This window comes from Coptis chinensis, chromosome 8, assembly GCF_015680905.1.
Source record: "Coptis chinensis isolate HL-2020 chromosome 8, ASM1568090v1, whole genome shotgun sequence".
In the NCBI taxonomy this organism is placed as follows: domain Eukaryota; kingdom Viridiplantae; phylum Streptophyta; class Magnoliopsida; order Ranunculales; family Ranunculaceae; genus Coptis; species Coptis chinensis.
In genome coordinates, this window is record NC_141463.1 from 23025162 (window position 1) to 23048863 (window position 23702).

A 23702-nucleotide genomic window follows, 5' to 3' on the forward strand; every position below is an offset into this window, starting at 1 on the left:
CATATCCATATGTACAACATGGAATGGAACATGAACATGTTCTGTTAAATACATATATGTTAGTATTAACAAAGGATCTATCTTTCACTTGGTTTTCTTAACCATCCTCATCATCGATAGCTTGCACTTTGCAAATGGGGCGGACATTCTTCACTTGCAGCCATTTTTAATGCAGTGCGCATGGTATTCATGCCCACAACCAAGAGTTCCAACCTTCTCTTGATTTCGATACTCAACCTATTCTCGGTTTAAGACTACTTTAAATACTTTAAAGAACAAGTTGCGTGAGTTTTGCAAACAACTTTGGACCATCATTGGCAATTAAGTTAAAAAAACTCGGATAAAATATCAAACCTTGCATGAGGCTAACAAAGTAGTAGTATAAACAATTTCGTAATTTTGGACTGAACTTTACTTCTGTTATATAGGCATGAAAGCCTAAATTTTGTAATCTAATGTTGATGCATGTTGCTTTTATATTATTTTGACGTATGTAAATACTCAAAATTCATCCTACACTTTTATTTTCCATCCACGTGCGAGCACGTGCATTTAAGCTAGTTTTCTTAATACTCGAGTATGGTCTTAGTGTGGGTAAGAAGTACCATAACACACTTTAAGTATCCTACATTATAAGATACTCACAGCCAGGATATTATTTATATAAGGATACTCTTATTGTGAAAAAGCTCATGTAACAAAATACCCGAGCGTTAAGTTTAAAATGTAGGATACTCACAGCCAGGATAAGTAGGATACTTTTCATTGTTCTTTGATCATCAACAAAATATTTATATTTTCAGATTAGAAAAAATCATCACACATGTCCCAACTACCCTTTTTAATCTCGTAGCTTCACAATGAGATTAAAAACATTTAGGACATTTCACCACGAGATAACAGTCAAAATGTGTTGACTGAGACGGTGTGAGTTTGAGGGGCGGAGGCAAGTTTAATTTCCCTGAATTTAGGGGGTCAAGTCTAATTTTGTTTTCAAATAGGGGTGTAGATCTATAAAACCCAAATACCTAAAAAATACTTAAATGGTAGTTGAGACATTTCACCACGAGATAACGGAGAAAATGTGTTGACTAAGACGGTGTGTGAGTTTTTTTTTTTTTTTTTTTTGGGGGGACAATTTTGTTTTCAAATAGGAATACAGATCTATAAAACCCTAAAATGAATTAACCACACGAACTTTATTATTTTCTCCCCCAAATCAATCAAATTCTTGAAAAATGAGAGACAATGAAACAAGAATAAGAGGAAGAACACACAATTATTTAAGGAAAAAGATCTCCTTTAAAGTTCCGTACCCTCAAAACAATGTGATAATCATATCATTTTATGGTTATCACTTATTATCACTATGATTTCATTTCGAAGGAAGTGCCTAAAATACACCATAAAGGCTTTCACGAGTTACACCTAAAAGTCGTGCAACTCAAATATAAGTCTATAAGATACTTCCACAAATTAATTCATGCTCTTTTTTCCTCTCTTTGCAAAAATACAAGCCCACTTCAAAATACAAAGTTTTATGGAAAACTAAATCGGGAAACTCCTATGGTTAAGATTTAATTTAGGCACTCTAGTTGTGAACCTAGTTTTAAGTCATGTGGTGTTACCATAGTTAGTGATTTTGACAGAATTCTCAAAATTCCATTCCGCTAAATATTTCAGTTTTTGAGAAATTTAAAATTCCATATCAAAAGCTGAAAAATAATAAATTTCAAAATGTACTAAGAATATAATGGAATAAGGGCTGGAATTTTGGTTTTTGGATTTATCGGAATTCCAAATATTCCGAAATCTTGAACTATAAATGTTACCTAGCAAAATTATTAACATGTACTTCTCGATCTAAGTAGAGTTGCCGAGAAAATTTTGGTAACCCTCGTTTTACTTTGATCAATGCGAGTACTTGGTCAATGCAAGTCGATCATCTGAGCCAATTATGATATTGTTATGCTAAAATAATAAGTTGGGTCCAGGAAAGAAACCATCCAATTCATATACAGGTTCGCAGCTCATAGCCTCATACAGGTTGGAGACTGCAATTTTACCTTATACATACAGAATTTTAGAATTCATATTATTCTATTAATAAGTGAAATTTCAATATTTTTCTTAATTCTATTACCATAAATTTATTACCAGTTTTCCAGTGCCTGAATAAGAATGTTATCTCATGGAATGGATACTAATTTACTGTTCTAAAAAACAGTAAAAAGTACTTCATGAAGTACTAAAGGCCACACTGGTCAGATGTTGGACTCTCAAATAAACCAATGAAAAATCCATTGTAACATATGGCTATATTGCTGTTTACGTAATGGGATCCAACAGCATGGGGACGTACCGACATTAGTAACTGCATTAGTAACAGTGGGCAGAGGCTGGTATGTGAATTGTTATCAAAACTTCAATCATAATATATAAGGGGTGATCTTGGACATACCCAACAAAGCACTCCCATACCCCATAACTAACATAAATTTTTGTCATACCCCAATAACTACCTAAATCCAATAATATCTCCCATATATTTTTGGGGTATTTCCCATAAGGGCAGAAGGATTAAAAAAAAAAGAAAAACACCAAAACAAAATAACTACACGTCTATTTTATACCATTTTTTTTAGTGAAAGTTTCTTTTCACATTCTTCTTCATCCTCGCTGTATCTTCTATCCAAAGTGAAAAAAAAAAAAAAAAAAAAAAAAAAAAACTTTCGAGCCTTGCAAAAAGGAATTGGGTTCTTTGTATGAATTGGGCGTAGTCATTTTGGTGAATGGTGAATGGTTGTTTGAAGTAGGCGCTGGTTATATGAATTTGATTGGTATTGATTTTTTCTTAGTGATTGGAAATGAGGGCGCCTGGGTATGTTAAGATTTTTCAAGTAGAAATAGTTCTCATCTAATGCTCTTTGACAATGTATTACCTGATTGGTTTTGATTTGTAGAATGTCAAAGCTGTTTTTGATAATGCGATCAAGGTTGTGCTTCAACCTCCTAGGAGAAAGGAAATTGCGATGAAGAAACGTCATAGAAGGTCCAGTCATTCATGCTTGTAAGTGCTCAATACCTTTAGCTTTTGTTGGTAAACTCAACTGTATTTTCAGTAATTCATTTAATCAAATGAATACACTTTTGTTGTGGTGCATTGGTCCACTGTAGGCTGGTATAAGAGATCTTAGTCCTTCGATATCAATGGGTATGTCAACTAACTTCCTAAGTCACAAATTATACAGGACAAATAATGCATGGAGAGTTGTTCTGTTGATAATAACTGCATAAAACTTTCTCTTGCAAATATCAAATAGGCAAATGTACGCGTGGTTGCAGCAGATGAGTATATCGTGGATATGATGTTCTAACAGGATATGGAACACAAATAGGATTATTTCTACAAAAATAACATGAAAAGAAGTAAGGAGATAGAAGGCTTATCGGGGCGGTAACACAAAAAGTAACGTCAATCACATCCGTTCAAGGCCAAGTGCTATTCAAGTGTTCAACTAGGCTAGGACCAAACCAAGCAATTCTAACCTCAGGTCTTAACAAATCCAATTTGAGGGAGATAGGTCCTCTTAAGTTCCATTTTTTTTCTTCACATACTTTTGAGCCCGATCTTTAGATACTCTAGGGTTACCTGTCACTCTTTGCTATCGTTTAAGTTTTTCTTTAACAACCTAACTGAAGGAATTACTGCTTAAATAACAAGTCCTTAGCCTTGATAGTTCTTTGGGTCCTTGGATTGAGATGTCAAAATCGAGACAGGACTAATAGATATTCAATTTGACATCAATTTGCATACAACTTCATTTATGATTTTACAGCTTTACTTACATTGTGTCATATATTTTGAGAGGGTATCTGCACTCCACAACACATTTAACACGCGTGGAATGCAACCAGAGCAGCTAGAGTATCAATGTTTTACAGCTAGAGCAACTGGTCGATATATTTCTTGTAGTTTGTAAATTGTAAATTTTTTGTATTTTTCTTTGTTGCTAATTATTCCTTTTCTTTATGCAAAAGGATCATGTGTGGAGGTTGTGTTTATTATTAAGATTTCAGACGCAAGCACCAGTTCAGCAAAGCCTTTGGGCATGAAACCACTAATTTTCTAATGCTTTGGATATCCATATGTAATATGTCTTTTGTATTTGTCTGTGCATCCGCAAGGCAAATCTCTTTGTTCACAGTTAAACTGAATTTATGGCCGGGGAAATTTTTCGTTCTCTCATGCTGTGAATACAAATAGATAAGTTTTGTTGGCCTATTCTTGCTGCTGTGGAAGTAAAACTTTCCTTAGATTAAATATACCACCAGGTCGGATTCATAATTCAACCTGTTCAGTTTTGCACTTCGTGCTTTGTACATTGAGATTTATAGTCCCACAGACCCGCCACATTGGGCATCTATTCCAACTCACTAATCCAGGCTTCTATTTAGTCTCACTACTCGACGACAATGTTTTGGATTGAGACTCACTAATGCGTATCTCAATAGTAATGGATGATCAGTTAGTGGATTTACGTAGTGTTTTTGTTGAATTTCTCCTCTCATTTTTCTGCTCGAACAAAACACAATAATATTGAACAAACGTGTTGAAAAATCCCAAGTTGGGTTCAAGCGTATACACATTGAGTATATTGACAACTAATTCAAGGAAAGCTAAAATCAGAAACCATTACATAGTCAAGTATATACCGTTAAGCAATGAAGCACACAGTCTCTTGGTTGGAGAGAAAATTATTGCTAAATTTGTGGAGACTCTAAGCAGAGACTGAAGCTCCATATGAAATTTGTTCAATTCCTTAGCATCTTTAGCATTTGTGGACGAGGATGCGTTCACATAGATGCTCTCCAGTACCACTGGAGTCTCCAATAAATATTCAAAAATTTTGAGTTCAATTTTGCCGCTTCCATAGAAACATTCAAGCTTGATAGATTTGAGATGATATAGCATGTGTTGAGATAAAACACATCTTTTTTCCTCTCGTATTGTACACGAGTGCTCGTAATCATAAGAATAACAATAGAGTTAACCACCGATTTGTTTTGCTACAATTATTACAATTTAATAAATTATCTCATCTTAAATGATAACAATAACGTAAGTGTTTGTCCAATACCTAGAGATGCACTACTAATAGGATGAGGCTGTTTAAAGTAAAATTTTATCAAAAAAAAAAAAATGGTTTAGGTTTCTTATACTCAATATGCACCCAAAAAAAATAGCACTTTATTTAATATTGCAAACAAATTCACATTTTTGTTTGGTGTTTGTATCTGTTCATTGTAGTAATCCAAAGTATAATAATCTTCTGCTTTCTCCCATTCATCAAAATTTGATTTTTTATTTTTTTCTTCATCTTCATTCCATTAGTATTCATCCTCATTACTTTGGTATGATTGATTTAAATTAAAAGTGGGTGTTTGTATGTTTATTGATGAGATAAAAGAATAAGAGGTTATTGGAGAAGAAGAAGGAAAAAAAAAACCAAGGTTTTTTTTTTTTTTTGAATCACCTAGAGTAAATGACTTGTTTTAGTCAATAAATATCTTGGGTACGTCTAATAAAAAAGAAGGGTAATTTAGGAAGCTAAATGTGATCTAAATTTTTATTTTTATTTTTTTTTAAAAATTGGGGTACGGGAGTGTTTTGTTGGGTATGTCCAAGATCACCTTATATAAGATTGAAATTTCAATCATAATATATAAGATTCCTTCCCTGTAATGCATTTAAGGAAGGAAAGCAGTGTTTCCATTACGAGTCTATCATAATCTTAGCTTTATGAAGACCATACTTTGACATCTATGAATGTGTCAATTTTTATGGAAAATGCTACCTTATATTCCTAATATAATTAACCTCGGAATATAGAAGCTCTATTTCTGTAAATTCTTGGGGGTCATCTCTTTTGATGCAATATTTCAACCACACAGGTTGCCTCACAAAAAATTTTCAGTATGCAGTTGTTTCATCTGTCATTAATCTTTTCTATTGTTGTGTTTTCAAGTATTGGAAACTGGAGATTAAGCAATGCTGCAGCATCTCCTTTTTATAAAAGTATATATGTTACATCTTCAGGTAAGGGTGATTTTAGGAAAATTCAAGATGCCATAGACAAAGGTGTGCGAGAAGACAATACTCGATGGGTACATATATACGTGCAGGCCGGTGTTTACAAGTGAGAATCACTGCGCTTACCTCTGTTATATCAATTATCTCAGTCAGAAAACCTGACTCTTGTTTTTGAACGCAGGGAAAATATTACAGTACCTAGAAACAAGCCATACATTGCCTTGCAAGGTCCAGGAAGCAGAACCACAGTTGTTGAATATCGTGGCAAGAAAGATATAAAAGATGCTACTATCACTGTACATGCAGATAATTTTGTGGCCAAAGGCATTACTTTCAAGGTCAGGAAGTCGATTTTTTCCCAATTTCTGAAGGAAAAAAAAATAATAGGAGTAACAGAGTAAAATCTACAGAACAAGTCTACACCCTCCCTTAATGGAAAATAGATTTGTTACATGAGGAATTCCTCTCTAATGTCTGTCATTCTGTCTGTGATATATGCTCATTATTTGTGGAATTTTTTCAGAATACATACAACATAAAACACTCAGTCCTACTGCTAAATAACGATGACAACCCAAGAGTCCCTGCAGTTGCAGCTCTCATAGAAGCAGATAAAGTTTCATTCTACGAGTGTAGTTTTCTTGGCCGTCAGGATACATTATTTGATGCAACAGGCCGTCACTATTTTCACAAGTGTTACATCCAAGGCTACGTCGACTTCATCTTTGGTAACGGCCAGTCTGTCTACGAGGTAATTGTAAAACCAACTCAGACCATGAATATAACAACTAATGTTTAGGGATATGTTTAACAATCAAAATGTCTGAAGCTTTAACAAGTCAAAAGTATTGAAGTTTTGATAAAAAATTTCGTAGGTAGTATATATTGTGTTGGAATCTTATGTATTAAGATTTCGCATAATTGAACAAATGATTGTCTGTGTTGGGGGGATACTTTCGTGAATAGGATAGTGTAAGTTCGGTATATAGTGGAGAATTTGGATATGCTCTCATTATCTAATTTCAGTTGTTTTTTGTTGTAGAACACAACTATAGTAGTCACTCCTACACCTGAAGGACGTTTTCTACCAGGTTTTATAACAGCTCAAAAAAGGAGTACAGCATATGAACCTACGGGATTTGTGTTCAAATTCTGTACTGTGATTGGGACTGGAAAAGCTTATCTTGGTAGAGCCTGGGGACCTTTTTCAAGAGTATTATTTTACAACAGCCAGCTTTTAGAAGTAGTGACTCCAGAGGGATGGAATGCTTGGGGCTACAAAGGCTATGAGTAAGTTTTATATGGATTGAATCATCACCAACCTTTTTTCCTTTTCTTATTCGGCGCTTCCATGATTTCATCATAGACCATATTATTCAGGTGAGTTTTGGACTGTTGGCTGCCCTGTGAGCCAAACGCCCAAAAACCATGTGTATACAAGAGGCAAAAACCATGAGAAAACCCAAATGCAGGGTACTAAAACAAGTTTTATGTGCAATTTTGCTACCAATTACACAAAAAGCATTCTCACCTGCCATTTAACCAGATATTCTCTACTATTTCGTTTGTGAATGGAAATTACGCCGTCAGTACATTAGTATGCCTGGTTGGCTCTTCGCCTTACAGATTTTATTTGGTTTGAATGATCTGTTGGACGGCAAAATTGTGTTGTTTGTGACTTATTTGTCAGTTTTGCAAATAACACATGCATTGCGCTCAGACTTGTTTGCTAAAATTACTTAAAGCCAAATGCTTCTAAAACACCTATTTGGCACTCATGGAGCATTCTAAAATAGCATGTTGCATTAGACTTCTCTAGTTGCATCTGCATCTAAATACTTTAAGTAGAGATCATTCACGTATCCAACCTACCTAAATGTAGATGATCTCGAATCACAAACAACTGCACTTACAGTTTTCTTTTCTTTTTCCAATGAGACTCTTTTTTGTCAAAACTATAGTAAGTCTAATGTTAGTGGAACAAGATATCTGTCACACAATCATACCTTCCAAGCAATTGGAAGTTTTATATGCTATCTTAGCTCGATATTTTACTACTCTTAACATATCCTTTTTGTCAAAATTTGTAGGGAACGATTTACTTATGCGGAATTGGGTTGCTCTGGACCTGGTGCAAAGACTTCAAAGCGTGTTAAATGGGAAAAGAGACTTTCTAACATGGAAGTAAATATGTATACCAGTCCCAATTTCATAGATGCAGATGGTTGGATTAGAAAGCAACCTTTTGCAATGTCTTCAATCGTGAATACGTGTAATGCCCAGAAATGTATACACTTCTGACTTCTTCATTTCATTTGTCTCATAGATCCCTATCATATTTTTTATGTTTTTGTTTATATACCGGTTGATAAGTTGATATGTGTACATACTTTTATTCTTGACAGAATTTCCAATACACTTAAGCCCTCTTAAATTATAAAGTGTTTAGTGAGCCAGTGAGAATATCACCTACATGCATAATGGTAAGGCACGCCAAAAGAAGATAACCAACGGCTAGCAAGCTAGAAACGACTGTGATCACTTTCTCTACTTGACTGTTTGGCATAGATTTTATTTAGTGCATCTGATATCTTGCCTTCAAATTAAACATATAACTAAAAATGAACAACTCAACTTTCAATTGGAATGTGATCAAGCTACAACTAAACCAAAACGAAAAGTTACTCGAGAATAAGCTTATTTAGCAAGCTAGTCTTTCTTGTAGCCAGAAGCAGAAACATATCTTTTTTCTAAATGGTTCGAAGTTGAACATTTATAGGAAGATGAATTATTTGATTTTCTTTCCAAAGATTTACCTTGCCTGTCATTCACTATTTGATAAATAAATAGTAACAAATAATAGATTGTTTTGTTCTTCAGTGTATGGAGTAATAATAATGGAGGGGTATCACCAATATGGAAAAGATCATCATCTTCTTATTGGAAGAAGTACGCCCTTTAAAACCATACTTAACGACATGGGAAAGGGAAAGGTTCTGGGGGCTCGGACTTATACAAGTTTGATAGTAAACAAAACTTATGATAAGTAAAACATTTTCACAAAGAAACAAATCCTAAGTTCTATGGACCCCCATCGAATATAGCTAATGAAAAGGTCAGTTTATAAGCAAAGTGTGGTTGATAAACTTGGCTGCATGTGTAATCACTATTATAGATTTAGGCCGAGTAAGAATGGATCTTTTTAATCAAACATCCATTTATGAAAACTAAATAAATATGTGCAATGGTGATTTATAGAGTTAATATCATCATCCAAATTAAGGTTCAAATTAGCACATATAAAGGTATCCAAAGGACAAAAGCATTTCACTCTTCAATTCCTTTTCTCCAGATTTCACATATATATAACACAGATAGTCCTATATTTTGGTTACAAAATGCAGTTTTCTCTAATTTTTTTCTTCATATCTATTGTTCTTTTCTCAAAATGTGAATGTTGGAGATTAGGCAAAACAGCAAGATCTTCTTTTTCCAAGAGAATAACTGTTAAAGCCTCTGGTGGTGCAGATTTCAGGACAATTAGTGATGCCATAGAAAAAGGCGTTCCTGAAGACAACTCCTTATGGGTCCAAATCATGGTGTTTGCTGGGACATATAGGTAAACATATTTTACTTCAAACTAAACTCCTAAGTTTTACTAAAAATGAATTGGACACTCCTAAGTATGTGCTCTGATCATTCTCAATACAATCTATTCCATATTTTAGTCACTTGATTACTACTATGTGTTTCCAAGGATACAGGGAAAGAGTTGTAATTCCTACAAACAAGCCATACATCTTCTTGGAAGGAGAAGGGGCATATGGTACGGTGATTTCTTTTGATTCTTATCTTAACCTACAGAATGCAACTATAGAAGTAGCTGCGGACAATTTTGTGGCGAGACACATTACTTTTCAGGTTAAGGAATATCTATTTTTCATATGCTTTTGTGATGTGTGGATTAATCTGCTCGGGCATCTACTTGTCCACGACTTACAATGATTTGTTTGTTTTATTACCATATACATAGGGAAAGGATTTTTGCAACTGTACTAGATGCGTGCTGCATATATAACTATAAAAATACAGATTACTGGAGTGTTTTACGCCGCCCTAAATAGAAAATACATATATAAACCATTTTCTTCTTTCTTGGCTTTGATTATTGCAATTAAATGAACTTTTAAAGTTCATTTGTTTGTTCTGCAGAATACATATACTAACTCGCACGTAAGAGCCCCGGCGGTTGCAGCTTTCATCCATGGAGACAAGAATTCTTTCTATGACTGTCGTTTCATTGGCCTTCAAGATACATTGTTTGATGCAATTGGCCGTCATTTCTTCAGTAATTGTTATATTGAAGGCTTTGTGGATTACATATGTGGAAACGGCCAGTCTGTTTACCAAGTATGCAATTGTGTATTGAATATCCCATCATTAATATCCAATCATGTGTTTGATCGCAGGGAAAGATGTTTTCAAAGAACAATTACAAAAGTACACTTTTTCACGAAAAAAAAAAGATTTTCCAGTACATTCTCAATCACACCTGAATGTTTCCAGTAACTTATATGGATTCATAATCTAACCGTTATATTTCAAATTTATGTTCAGAAATGTAGTTTAAGGACAACTGCAGCGACACAGGCTTTAGGTGGTTTTATAACAGCACAAAGCAGAGGAAGTGGAAGCGAACCAACGGGTTTTGTCTTCAAATACTGCAGTGTACATGGCGCAGGTCCGGTTCAACTTGGTAGAGCATGGGGACCATATTCACGAGTAATTTTTTACAAGTCAAAATTTTACAATGAAATAGATCCAGAAGGGTGGTCTGCTTGGAATAATAAAGGCCAAGAGTAAGATTTCCATATTCACTCAACTTGTTTTGAATTTGAAGGAAAATTGTATTTGTCAATTGTGCATTATGTACTATAAAAAAACGCGCTGAATTTGGTATTAACGTAAGTCAACTGCTGGATGAACTCGCTAAAATCTTAGGTGAATTTTAATTTGATAAAAGAACCTACTACTCTCTGACTCTTTGTTAAAACATTTCATTTAGTTTTTTTTTCTAGTGCTAATAAACATTCTTGTAACTAAAAAATTTCTGGTTTTGACAACAATATCCAGGCAAAATATTGTTTACGCAGAGGTTGATTGCTCTGGACAAGGTGCGGACGCTTCACATCGCGTCAAATGGGAAAAGAATCTCACTGCGACAGATGTGCACTATTTTATATATCCATCGTTCAACAACGCTGATGGTTGGATAGAAAAGCAGCCCATATCGAGCTCCTGAAAAAAAAAATTATAGTATTTCATTTGTACTGTGAAGATTTATGTATTTCAGATATTGATACATTAATTTTAATTATAGTCATAAACATTTTCAGAAGACTGATAAATGACACCCTCCTGCATTACCTGAAGAATATTTCTTAGTAAAAGATAGGGTACCCTAAAAGATATTTCAATTCCTTGTGCCAAGTCCTCTTCTCTAGGGCTGGTAATGGGTTGGATCGGTCCGGATATAGGCAAATCCAAAACCGATCCGCTTTTCAACAATATAGACCCAGAACCGGATTCGATCCGAATGGATATTTGAGTTAAAGAACCAGAACCGAACTGAAAACTTTTTTTTGATTCCGGATCCGATCCGATCCGTTCCGAACCAATAAGCTCAATTTCAACCCGGTGAACCGAATTTTTAATAATTGGATCCTAATTTTCGTTATATAAATATTAAATAATTTTTTTTGCTAAACACAAAAACAAGATATACAAATAAAAAAGGCATAATGAATGATTTGAAATCCAAATTTGTAATAGAAACCATCTTTTTATTATGTAAAAAAATATCATAATATTACATATGTATTTTGCATATCTTATTTTGGAATTTTAAATATTGTAATGTTGTATAAGGTAATAGAAATATATAGTGGAGGAAAATTAGAAAGAATAAGACTAAAAATTTTAATTGGATTAGGTCCATAACGGTTCGGTACATACTTAATCCAGAACCAATCCAATAAGAGTCCGGTTCTGATTTTCAAGACCCAGAACCGGTCCAATATACTAACTACCTGTTCCAGACCCGCTTTTATTGGTTCGGACCGGATCGGATATCGGTTCTTACCCGACCATTGCCAGCCCTACTCTTCTCCCCTCTCTCGTCTGTAGATTGAGCAATTTACTGAAAAAACAAAGAAAAACTGTGAAATGCTTGCACCGCCGACGCAGACAGCAAAATAGATACATTCACGTACAACTTCATGTGAGGTCCGGTCTTTCTTAAAAGCCAGCGTACTCATCTCCTTTTGACGAGGGACAAACAATTCAGTAGTGTATTGTTTCTGCTCAAATCCATCCAAGCACATCAGAGGTGCAATTGGCAAACCACGATATCTCTGTGTGCATGCGTGATTTAAACAGCAGCAGGGCAATTTACATTATCCCAATTATGGTTTGTAACTTACAATGGTGATTCCCTTATCCTAACATTATTAGAGAAGTAGTTTATGATCCGAACAATTTAGTCCAACAACGTAACGAACATGCACAAAAGCCATTCAGGCCGAAAGAATTAACCACTTACAATAAAATCTGGTTTTAATGCAATCTTCTGCGTTATACCAATCAAGCAGCACCAGTAGTTGGATTCCCAGATAAACTACCTCATCTGAGATATTTGGATACAATGTGCTTTTTAGCCTTCTAGGCATCATTTCAAGTGAGTAAATGATATAATCGTAAATCATTAGATTACACTCTGTAGAAGAATGTTTTGTTCTTCATGCTTGAGGTTAAGCTTTCCTTTGATTGAGTCTAACATTTTCTTACCCTACCAAAAGCATAATAAGATCTACCTAAAGGAGTCCTCGTTTGATTATATCTCAATATAATAAAAACCGGCATCCATGTACCTCTTTTACCATTAAGGCAGGACATCCACCCTGCATATGAGTTGATCTATTTCCCCATGACACATGTATATACCACTATATTCATAACCCCACAAGCAACTATCGTTGGGTACCAAATGTTGCATACTAGCATTGCCCACTAGTGCGGCCTACTTTTTTTGCCCACTAAGCTGGCTTACTTTTATTGGCCACTAAGCTGGCTGGCCTATTTTTATTACCCACTAAGCTGGCCGACATATATTGCCCTCTTGTGTTGTCAGCATAATCGGCTCACTCAGCTTAATATAGCAGTTTTCGATCTAAACAGAAACCTCACTTATTGCTCACCTATAAAGACCTCATTTCCTCATTTCATTTCAACAAAGAACTATGCACATGAAGACTTGATTCCAAAAAATACTTTGGATACATAGGCAGTTATCGACATGGTTCAGTTTCTCATCCACCACAATCAACATCCCTTACAACTTCATTAGTGTGTTTAGGTGAATCATTGCCCAAACATAATTGGCGCCGTCTGCGGTTCTTATCAACGGACCCTCTTCCATGTTTTTTCTTTAAGCTCCATTAATAGCGACAACTACAAGATCTCAAGTAAACAACCAGGCAAAAACACAACAGTCTGATGGAAACAACTTAGCAAATATTGAAGATCCAGTCAATCAAGTTTCACCATACCAAAAGGCTTCACCTTTACAACTTCAAATACCACAAGAACCCAGATCTAAACTTCTACAGTCTCACTAGCCAGTATCTTCTCCTCATAATGGCACAATTTCGCGAGATGCAGATCTAAAAAATATGGAGACAGATGATAAAAGGCTGACCCTGGAAGTGCTGCATCAAAGGTTCAAAAAAACAAAGAAACTTAACGACAACTTGTAGAAGCAACTAAACAAAAGGAGGTTAGTACAATTATCAACAATGGCGAAAATGCAAGAGAATTTCCACAAGTGCTCGAAGATGTTATCAGATCTCACACCCTTACAGAGAAGAACACCAAAGTCAACCATGGCGGAAAGCGGAATGAAGAAGTTAAACAAACATTCAAATTTCAACCATCAGCCGAAATAGATCTACTACTTTCAAGTTCCATCAATGGTTGTTACTCAATATCAGACAAGCAGGCAAACAAGAGTTTATCAGTCTAACACAACAACTTGCTGGATCAAGAGACTCTATAAGCCAAAAGACTCAATATTAATTTGCATCCTCTACCGCCTTCATTAATGGCCACCACAATGCAAATCCAGACTTTTACAGTCTAAAGTTTTAATTTTGCTTTTCACTTTTTCTTCGTTTAAATTTTTGTTACTATTTATTTTTGTCCGTAGGCTTCAACAATGGAAAACATAACTGCACACAAGATAATACCATCGTTACATAGGAGACGCTACAATATTGTCAGCGTAAAGTAAAAGGAAACAACCACAAGATAGACAACAACAATAACCCTGCCACTTCTACAACACAATCAGATTTAATGTAGACTATAATGCATGGGATGAATACAAGATAACAAATAACAAGAACGGAGGAAGACGACACCATCTTGTAGGCACTAAAAGTGGGCAGCACCAACGAGCAACACTTTTGGTTTTGACCAAAAGTGGGAAGCAATAGTGAGCAACAGAAGTGGAGAAACACTAGTGGATATCATCAAAGGGAAATCAATAACACCATCTATGCACTAGGCTAACATGGTGTTCACTTATGTTGTCGAATCACTGAGGGTCTAACCATAGACAACTACTCAACTCCTGTGCCCTATGGGTTCACATAGAGCTCCAGGCTCACGACTTGCCCACTCTCTCAAAAGTACACAAAGACACCCTTTTACACGGGCTCACAGGAGCTAGAATGCAAGAACACGACAAGAAGAAGAAAACAACTTACCAAATCCTGAAGTTTCGAATAATCAAGCCGCGATGGATCAACTAGCTGCACTAGATCTGCAAGCTCGACCTTCACATCTCCAAGTGCCACGATAACCTAGATCTAGACGTACACGACTAAAGGCTCTAACAGCTCATCCTCAAGATTTAGATACTACAAATGCAAACGAAGTAGATCCAAAAAATATGGAGATAGAAGATGAAGATGTTACATTAGCAATGATGTGTCAAAGGTTCATAAGAGAAAATGAACACAACAGCTACTTGCATAAGCAACTAGACAAAAGGAAGCAAATACAAACGGATGACGCCGATGCTACTCCTTCCACACCGGCAAGAGCCTCCAAATAGAGTGAAAATAGAAATGTATTCAACCGAATATAGGATAATATAATAATGGCAGATTCCATCCATTAGAACTTATCCCTGAAAATCATCCAAATCACTTAAGGTCAAACATATGTTCATCCGATTTGAGGAGGCGATCCAGATCTCGAAATAACAACGATGATGGGTGTAGCAAGGGTCATAACACAAGGCATGAAGAATAACAAAACACATTGTCAGGTAGACATCGTACCTCCCATGAGATTCCAAATTCATCACGCATTGATCGTAACATGTCAAGAAGATCAGAAAGATGGACAACATCAACCATAAGAGGCGATGCCGAACGACAAGGTCATGACCTCAGGCACGAATTGCAACATGACCTAAGACATGGTTTGAATGCAGCAAACCGCTACAGAAGGTTTAATAAAGATCAGCCTAGAATACGACCACACCGAAGAAACTACTCCCCAATTTGACAGATTAGCTCGTATTATCGGCATAGGTCTCATAGTCTAATGAATTAGCGAAATCTAGAAGTACGCAATAATTGGGGGCGACCACACCGTGAGATGCAGCATAGCGAAGTTACTCCTTAAGTTTAAAATCAAGATGCCGTAGGAGCAACATTCACAGTACAACAATCAAAGAGATTATCAAGAAAATAATGAACAATGCGGGTGTGGCTGAAACTTGATGGAAAGATCTTACAGTAAACGAAGATGTCGTTGGGAAATTTTCTTTGATGATACAAAATGTAGAACTGGGGGCGACTGCAAAAAATCGACGTCAAGAAGTCGTATAATATGGCGTAAAATGTTAGAGAACCCCAGCTTGCCTACACTGACCAGCAAAACAAAGACATGGTCAAGAAGTCGTTCTTAAAGAAAATTGGAGACATATCGAGAAGTTGGTATTACAATAAAGTTCAAGCTTAACCACTACTTTATGTACAACTCAAAACTTGGGGACAACAAAGTTAAATACGATGGTTTGAATACAAACAACTGATACAGAATGCTTACAGAAGACTAGCTTAGAATGCGACCGCATCGAAAAAACTACTCTCAACTTTGACAGTATAGTTTGTACTATAGACTCAGGCCTCACAATTCAAGAAACTTGCAGACTCTAAAGCTAAGCAATAACTGGAGGCGATCACTACATGAAACATAATGCCAAGAAGTTCCTCCGGTGCAGCCAAAACTCGTTGGAAAGATCTAGTTGTAAACGAAGATGTCGTTGGGCGATTTCCTTTGATGATACAGAATGCAGAGCGTTAAGAAGGATTCAAACATCCAGATATACCAAAGTTTGATGAAGTAAGGAGCGACCCGAACAACCATATCATGGAGTTTAAAAGCAAGGTAGTTCTCTGGTGTAGAGATGATTCTCTCTTATGTAAACTTTTTCGTTTACACAAACAAAAAAAAATAACGTTGGCTCAAATTAAAAGTCATGGAGTTTGCATTTGCGACACCTTACTCCACGCATCAAAAGTCGTGGTGTTTGCGTTTGCGACACCTTACTCCATGCATTAAAAGTCTTGGAGTTTGCGTTTATGACACCATACTCTAGGCATCAAAGTTGTGGAGTTTGCGTTTGCGACACCTTACTCCACGCATCAAAAGTCGTAGAGTTTGCGTTTATAACACCTTACTCACGCATCAAAAGTCCTGGAGTTTGCGTTTACGACACCTTATTCTTAGCATCAAAAGTCGTGGAGTTTGCATTTACGACACCTTACTCTACGCATCAAAAGTCCTGGAGTTTGTATTTACGACACCTTACTCCAGGCATCAATAGTTGTAGAGTTGCGTTTGCGACACCTTACTCCACATAACAAAGGTCCTCAAGTTTGTGTTTGCAACACATTACTCCAGACATCAATAGTCATGGTATGTACATAACGATGTTTTACACCATCTCAAGACGATATTTATGCATCTATACAAAATTTTCCTTCATTTAATTTCGTGGGTTGAGCTTTTATTGCTCAATAAATTGGCCGACATATATTGCCCTCTTGTGTGGCCAGTATAATTGGCCCACTCAGCTTAATATAACAGTTTTCGATCTAAATAGAAACCACACTTATTGCTCACCTATAAATACCTTATTTCATTTCAACAAAGAACTACGCACATGAAGAGTTAATTCTAGAAAATACTCTGGATACGTAGGCAGCTATCGACATGGTTCAGTGTCTCATCCACCACAATCAACATCCCTTACGACTTCATTAGTGTGCATAATGGTCAAAATCATGTATATGTTAGTTTTTGGCACAAATATATGAATAGGTATTGACATGAATAATTACTATTTGCTAATCGAAAGGTTTCATCAAGGATCACTATGTCATAATAGTTTATTTAAGACGGGTGATATCTATTGAGATTGCCCAATATCGACGGCTACTGACTGTCTCATAGGCTGTTGTAAAAAATGCTGTCGATTTTGTTCTCAACGGTTAGTTTGTCTAATTTTTAAATTAAATGGACAGCTATAAGCCGTCAAGAAATATGTTTTGTGGACAGCTATAAGCTGTCGAGAAATGTGTTTTGTGGACAGTTATAAGCCGTCGTCTAGTGATTAAAACAACAACTCAAAGCTGTCTAGTGCTGTGTCCAGGTCCATCAAAAGTGTTTTGATCCATTTCTCATTACAGACGGTTCATGCTAGTAGAAAATAGATTGATCCACCTGCAGCTTCAATTTGATTGGGTACCAAAATAATTTAAATTCAAACTGTTCTGAAACCATAAGAATACTGAAGTACAAAACATCTTTATATCATCCCAAAATGTATACATTGAAGTATACCATATACAATAAACCTTACAAGACAAGCATTCAACAACTAAGTAAACATTATCCAAAGACCAAAATAATACACCATATATATATTTGGATTTACAAGGTTACAAGGAACGCCAAAGGAAGATGCATTCTTGTCGATTCATATCATATCTATCTCCATCAATGAAAAACCACGTTAATCTTTGGCCAAGCAATGACGAAACCAAGCATGATATCTCCAAGTCTTCCATCTCCTTCATACAACAGTGCAAAATAATTGAGTATTGATAACCGTAAAAATAATAAAATCCTAATATTAATGTTAACAACACTAATGCGTAATCCTACCATTCTTACGTTTAAATCAATTCTTCTTACTCTCAAAACATAATCATGCAATATAATAAGTAAGGATTCGTCCACTCTTAACTCTCTAGACTTAAATCGAATTCAACTAATCAAACCCAAAAGGAACAATGGTGAGAGTAATGATTTGATGTGAAATTTCTATACTACCATTCCCAACACAAGAACAATAATAACAATAAGACATAATTAAATTAAACTTAAATTAAAACTAATTTAGAACTAAGATTGTGAATAACTAATTATGAATTTAAGACAACTAAATCTAAATAAGAATTTAAGCAATAATCTAAATTGAAATGAAGAACTAATACTTTATTCTAAAAACTAAAATATAATTCTAAACTAACTAATTGAATGAATGTAAAAAAACTAGATCTAGATCTAAAAACTAATCTAGATCTATCTTTTTCTAACCCTAAACTCCATTAACATTAGCTTCCTAACCTAACTATTATTAACAAAGAGTCAAGCTTTTGTTTTTATACTTTCAGATCCAAAAATCGTGCATGGGCTTGGACCTATGTTTTGGGCCGGAAAATCGGGCCCAAAACCCAATTTCTTTAGTCCAAAATGGGCTCTTCAGCTGTAGTTGGCTTCGATAGATGTTTCGTCCACTTTTACTCCTCTGATTGGGCCAAGGCTTGGACCATTGGAAAGCTCTTTTCGAGCCGGTCCTTTTGACATAAGGTAGGCCCAATTCCGAGGTCTGAGTCCAAAGATATGGTCTTCGGAAGTTCTCACGACTTTGTACCTTCAAGTTTTACGCCCGCTGTCGACTTTGACTTTTCAGCTTTTGACCGGGCTTTACAAAGGCTTTATCTTCTTGAAAATTGGCCTTTAATCACATAACTCCTTAGCAACCGACCTTTGCTCCTTTATCTCGCTAAAGTGGCACATTTCTGCACATAATGGACTTTGAAGCCTGAAATGCATATAAACACGTAATCAATATTAACTCTTACTTATTATTCACATAATGGTCTAAAAGTACGATTGTTAAGGGTTAAAACTACAGTTTTGGGCTCTTATCAAACCACCCCCAAACAGCATTTTGCTTGTCCTCAAGCAAAGATGAGAAATTAGAATAAGTGACCAAAAATGGAGTTCTATCTACTCGTTTTATTTGAAAGGCGATTGCATTGACCATATGCAACAAGGCCTTAAACCACTAGGAATTCCCTAGTTGACGAGTTATAGCCTCGTGAGAGTTTTTCAGTGAAGGTACTCACAAACTTCATCTATACTACAACGACTAAGAAATAAAACTATTGTTTCCTTATTTATGTCTCAATTATCTATACATCTCACTAGCAATGAATCTGAGAATAATCATGTCAAAACCTAAGCTAATATATGAATAATAATCAATCATTTACGAATAAACATATATACAATGAGTAATGCTATGAAATACAAGAAACAGTCCGTTTTCAAACTTTGGAATAACGTCCTTAAGTAGGTTCTCACATAAAAGTCAAGACAAAAATCACTCTGATTTTTTTCCACTCAAGTTTTGCTACTCCGGTGTGCGGTGGGCATACTTTACCTTACAATCTCAATGACACACAAGGAAGCCGAAGTTGATCAAACACATCTGCCACTTACTATCCCACTAACCTATTCTTAATTGAGCTAGATGTCTTTATTAGGTGTTGCGGGGATTAGGAGATTGTTTAAGAAGGAAGGAAATGGATATTCAAAAAGGACAAGTCAGAGATAATAGAGTCTTCATAATATGTAACTAGAGAAAACCTTGTTATTTACTTTTGCTTCTACACTTTGTTTCCATCCTTAGCCATATTTTTTTTTTCTTTTTCTTTGGCTTTTGACTCCTTTTATTCTATTTTTTTGGAGTTTTTATTTTATTTTTATTTTCTTTGGATGGAAACTTCTTTTCTTTATTTTCTGAAGCAATTAACTAACTTTTGTTTACACAGGTTTTTCTCTTCTTCTTTCTTCCTTATTCTATTCTCAGACTTATCTAAATTGGGTAGGTTGAATTTTTTTTATTTTGTTTTGTTTTGTAACAGGGTAAAGGATTTGTGGTTTATGAAAGTGCTAATGAAAGGATCGATTAGGGTGACTAGCGGAAAATATACTTAGGTCGAATTTCTAGCTATATCGATCCAAAAGGGCCTAAATTCTCTCTTAGGACATGGTATAGTGGTCAAGCAAGTGGACGATGATTTCTCTATTCGAATATACTTCTCCCTTGTGTCATTTCTCAAATGTTTCACTCATATAAGGCTTTATGCTATATTCTCACAGGATTTGTAGAATAAGTACTCTAGCCTAGATTTGAAACTTCATCTTGCCAAACAATCATAGATACTCATGTAATATATTTATAGATAGATGCAAATATTATTACCTACATATTAACTTAAGTTTCTAAAAACTATTCTAATGCAAAAGCTATTGAGACTTCTAGATTATTAAGAGCATAGAGAAAGAAACAATACCAATATTCCTAAGTGTATAACATAAACTTTTTATTTTTATTTTTATTTTTATTTTTTTATTTTTTAAGACAAATAATACGTAATATACAACCTAATATGTGCTTAACATTTACATCGTGTTTCTATACCACCCCAAAACAATTTGGGAGAAGGGGTTCATGAAACAATTCAATAGCACAATTAAATTATGTAACTAACTAATTTTTTATAATTTTTAATATTTTATAAATAAAAGTCGTAATTTACATCCAAAAAGTGTCTAATTTTTGCAAATGTTTCTATCCCACCCCCAAACAATCGAACGCTTTGTCCTCAAAGTATAAAGAGATAAGGAAAGAATTTACCATAGAACGTGGCAAAAATTGGCGTAACCCCGTAATGAAATATTGTAAAGATGATATGATAATATGAAGCACAATTAAACCGGTAGTGCGTGCTAACTAACACAAACTCTCTTGAAGTAAACATGACAGGGCTTAGGGTGGCAACATGATTTAAAATAAATACCAAAATCGCCACCCCAAACAAAATTGGAAAACTCTTTTTAAGTTTGAAAATTTTGTTTGGCCTATACTCCAGAAAGTTGGTATTGTACGAAAACTTGGGTCTTTTAAAGTCAGATTCCCTAGACTTACTAATATATATGTATTAAAATGCAGTTTACCATATATCAACAATCGAAAAAGTTGTGGGTCTTTCCACAAATAATTAACATGGAATGCACCATCAAACGAATTAAGCACCAAGATTTCCTATGGCGTAGCTTAGTGGAATGAGAGCAAAGCCTTATAGATCTAAAACCTAATTGAGCATGGTTTCTTCTTTGTCCTCTTACGAAGGGGATGCCAAGTAAATGAGCGTGAGAAAATTGATGGTTGTGGAAGATCGTAGGATGTGGATAATTTTGAGAAGGAAAAATGGAAAAAATGAAAATGTGTCGGTGGCTTGTCCTTTGGTGTTACTTCTTCACCGGTTGGTTTTAGATAGTTATGAAGCATAGGAGAAACACCAAGGTCAAGTACAAACTCAATGGTTCTTTGAAAAGGTAGAGGGCGAGGAACATTCGCGTGATGGAAGGTGAATGAGTGACATGAGGATGTGAGGTGGGTGAATGGTGTTCAACTAGTGTTCTTAGGTCTATATCATCGAGGCCTTGAGATATGCAAGACATTCCTGCAATAGGTGGGTAAGAAGAATCACTGGGATAGAGGGCTTAAAAAATTCTTCTTCCGTCATGGCGTCAAGAGATGAATGGATGTCAATAGGAGAGAACTTCGCGAGGCTGAAAGAAAGGGTTGCAAAAGAGTCGAAGGAAATCCTCCTTGATGTTATCTACGTCTAGGGAGTAGAAATTGTGATCCTTGTCTTCTTCCATAAGAGGGGTATCTACTAGTGTGGGGACTAAAGTGTCAGCCGCACTAATGTGAGGTATAAAACTCTCAATGGACTTCACTTCCCTTCTACGAGGCAAACCTAGTTGTCCCTGTTTTTGTCTAAACATGTTAACTTCTACGAAAGATTTCCAAAAGAAAGAGTCATTGAGCCATCCCGACAATTGATTTGGGCATTGGCGGTTGCCAAGAAAGGGCGCCCTAAGATGATGGGAATGGAATCATGAGCAACTCGTGTCAAGAATAACAAAGTCGGTGGATAGTAAAAATCCCGAACTTTAACGAGAATATTTTCAACTACACCCCTGGGATACTTAATAGAAACGGCTAACTTGGAAAGTCATTTTGGTTGGTTGAAGTTTTGTTAGACCTAGTTGTTTATATAAATAAAAAGGGAGTAAGTTAACACTCCCCCGTGTCTAATAAAGCGGTTGTTATGAAGGTATCACCTAAGGTGCATTATACTGATAGGGGCGACCGAGGGTCCTTGTACTTAACAATTCCATTATGTTGGATAAAGAGGATATTGTTGAGTTAAGAATGCTTCGTGGGGTATGTTGGTTTTCCTCTTCTTGGTGCACAACTCTTTTAGAAACTTAGCGTGTTCAGGTAGACTTTTTATAGCTTCTAGAAAAGGTAGGTTTATAGTCAAATTTTTAAACACTTCCCCTAATCTCATCAAAATTCTCGTCCTTTTTAAACACAACTAGTCTTTGGGGATATGGTGCTTTATCACTATTTTTTAGAAAGGAAAGGATAAAAGTATTATTAGTCTTTGCTTTATCTCTATCCGTTTTCCATCTAGGTATCCATATTGGAACCTCTACAGGGTGTGGTCTTCCCTTTCTATTATTGGGTCTTGTAATATTTGCCCTTTTGGTTGTGGTTTAACTAGTACTTCTACAGTTGTAGGGTCTTCAGTTTCTATTATAGTATTTGGTATGGTATCATTTTTAGTTTGCGGGTAATCTTTAGGCATAGTCACTTGGTTATCAACTACTCGCTCTAAACGAAGGGTAGTGACTGTCTGTAGGTCCCCTTGGTTTATATTACCATTACACTGAATACTTTTTATTTCGAAGGCGGTGTTTGTTGACTTAGGATTAGGCACTGCTTGACTTGGAAACACGCCGGTTTGGTTATTAGTTTGGTTAGAAGACATGTCAATAACCTTTTGGCACAAAGACTGCATCATTTACATCGTTTGTTTCATCATATTAGAGTTTTGATCATGCTGATCTTTCATCAAGTTGGAGTTTTGTTGCATAATTTGATTTTGTTTGGTCATTACTACTTTGTCTGTAGATGGTTGTATTGGAATTAAAGCTTGTTGAGCGTTCATGTCTTGATGTTGATAGTTCTGGGTAATGGGTACTAAACCTCTATTTCGGTCACCTAAGTTCCCTTGTCCTTGATGTTGAGTTAAGCGGG

The 23702-nt window shown here is 35.5% G+C and overlaps 1 protein-coding gene across 1 annotated transcript; it reads left to right on the forward strand.

The window, feature by feature from the left end:
* The first annotated feature begins 2827 nt into the window (after positions 1–2827).
* LOC147480581 (uncharacterized) lies at positions 2828–10957 on the forward strand. The gene is made up of 11 exons (XM_086578697.1): positions 2828–2881; positions 2964–3070; positions 6030–6200; positions 6276–6432; positions 6618–6845; positions 7137–7384; positions 8185–8381; positions 9563–9713; positions 9823–10015; positions 10307–10504; positions 10712–10957. The coding sequence occupies exons 1-11, from the start codon at positions 2828–2830 to the stop codon at positions 10955–10957; spliced, it is 1950 nt and encodes a 649-aa protein (XP_086434823.1).
* The last annotated feature ends 12745 nt before the right edge of the window (positions 10958–23702 follow it).

Bases quoted from the DNA above. Each gene is read 5' to 3' on its own strand.
- LOC147480581 (XM_086578697.1), top strand. From the start codon at position 2,828: ATGAATTTGATTGGTATTGATTTTTTCTTAGTGATTGGAAATGAGGGC. The intron at 6,433-6,617 runs GTCAGGAAGTCG...GAATTTTTTCAG, and splicing joins CCAAAGGCATTACTTTCAAG to AATACATACAACATAAAACA. The intron at 10,016-10,306 runs GTTAAGGAATAT...TTTGTTCTGCAG, and splicing joins CGAGACACATTACTTTTCAG to AATACATATACTAACTCGCA.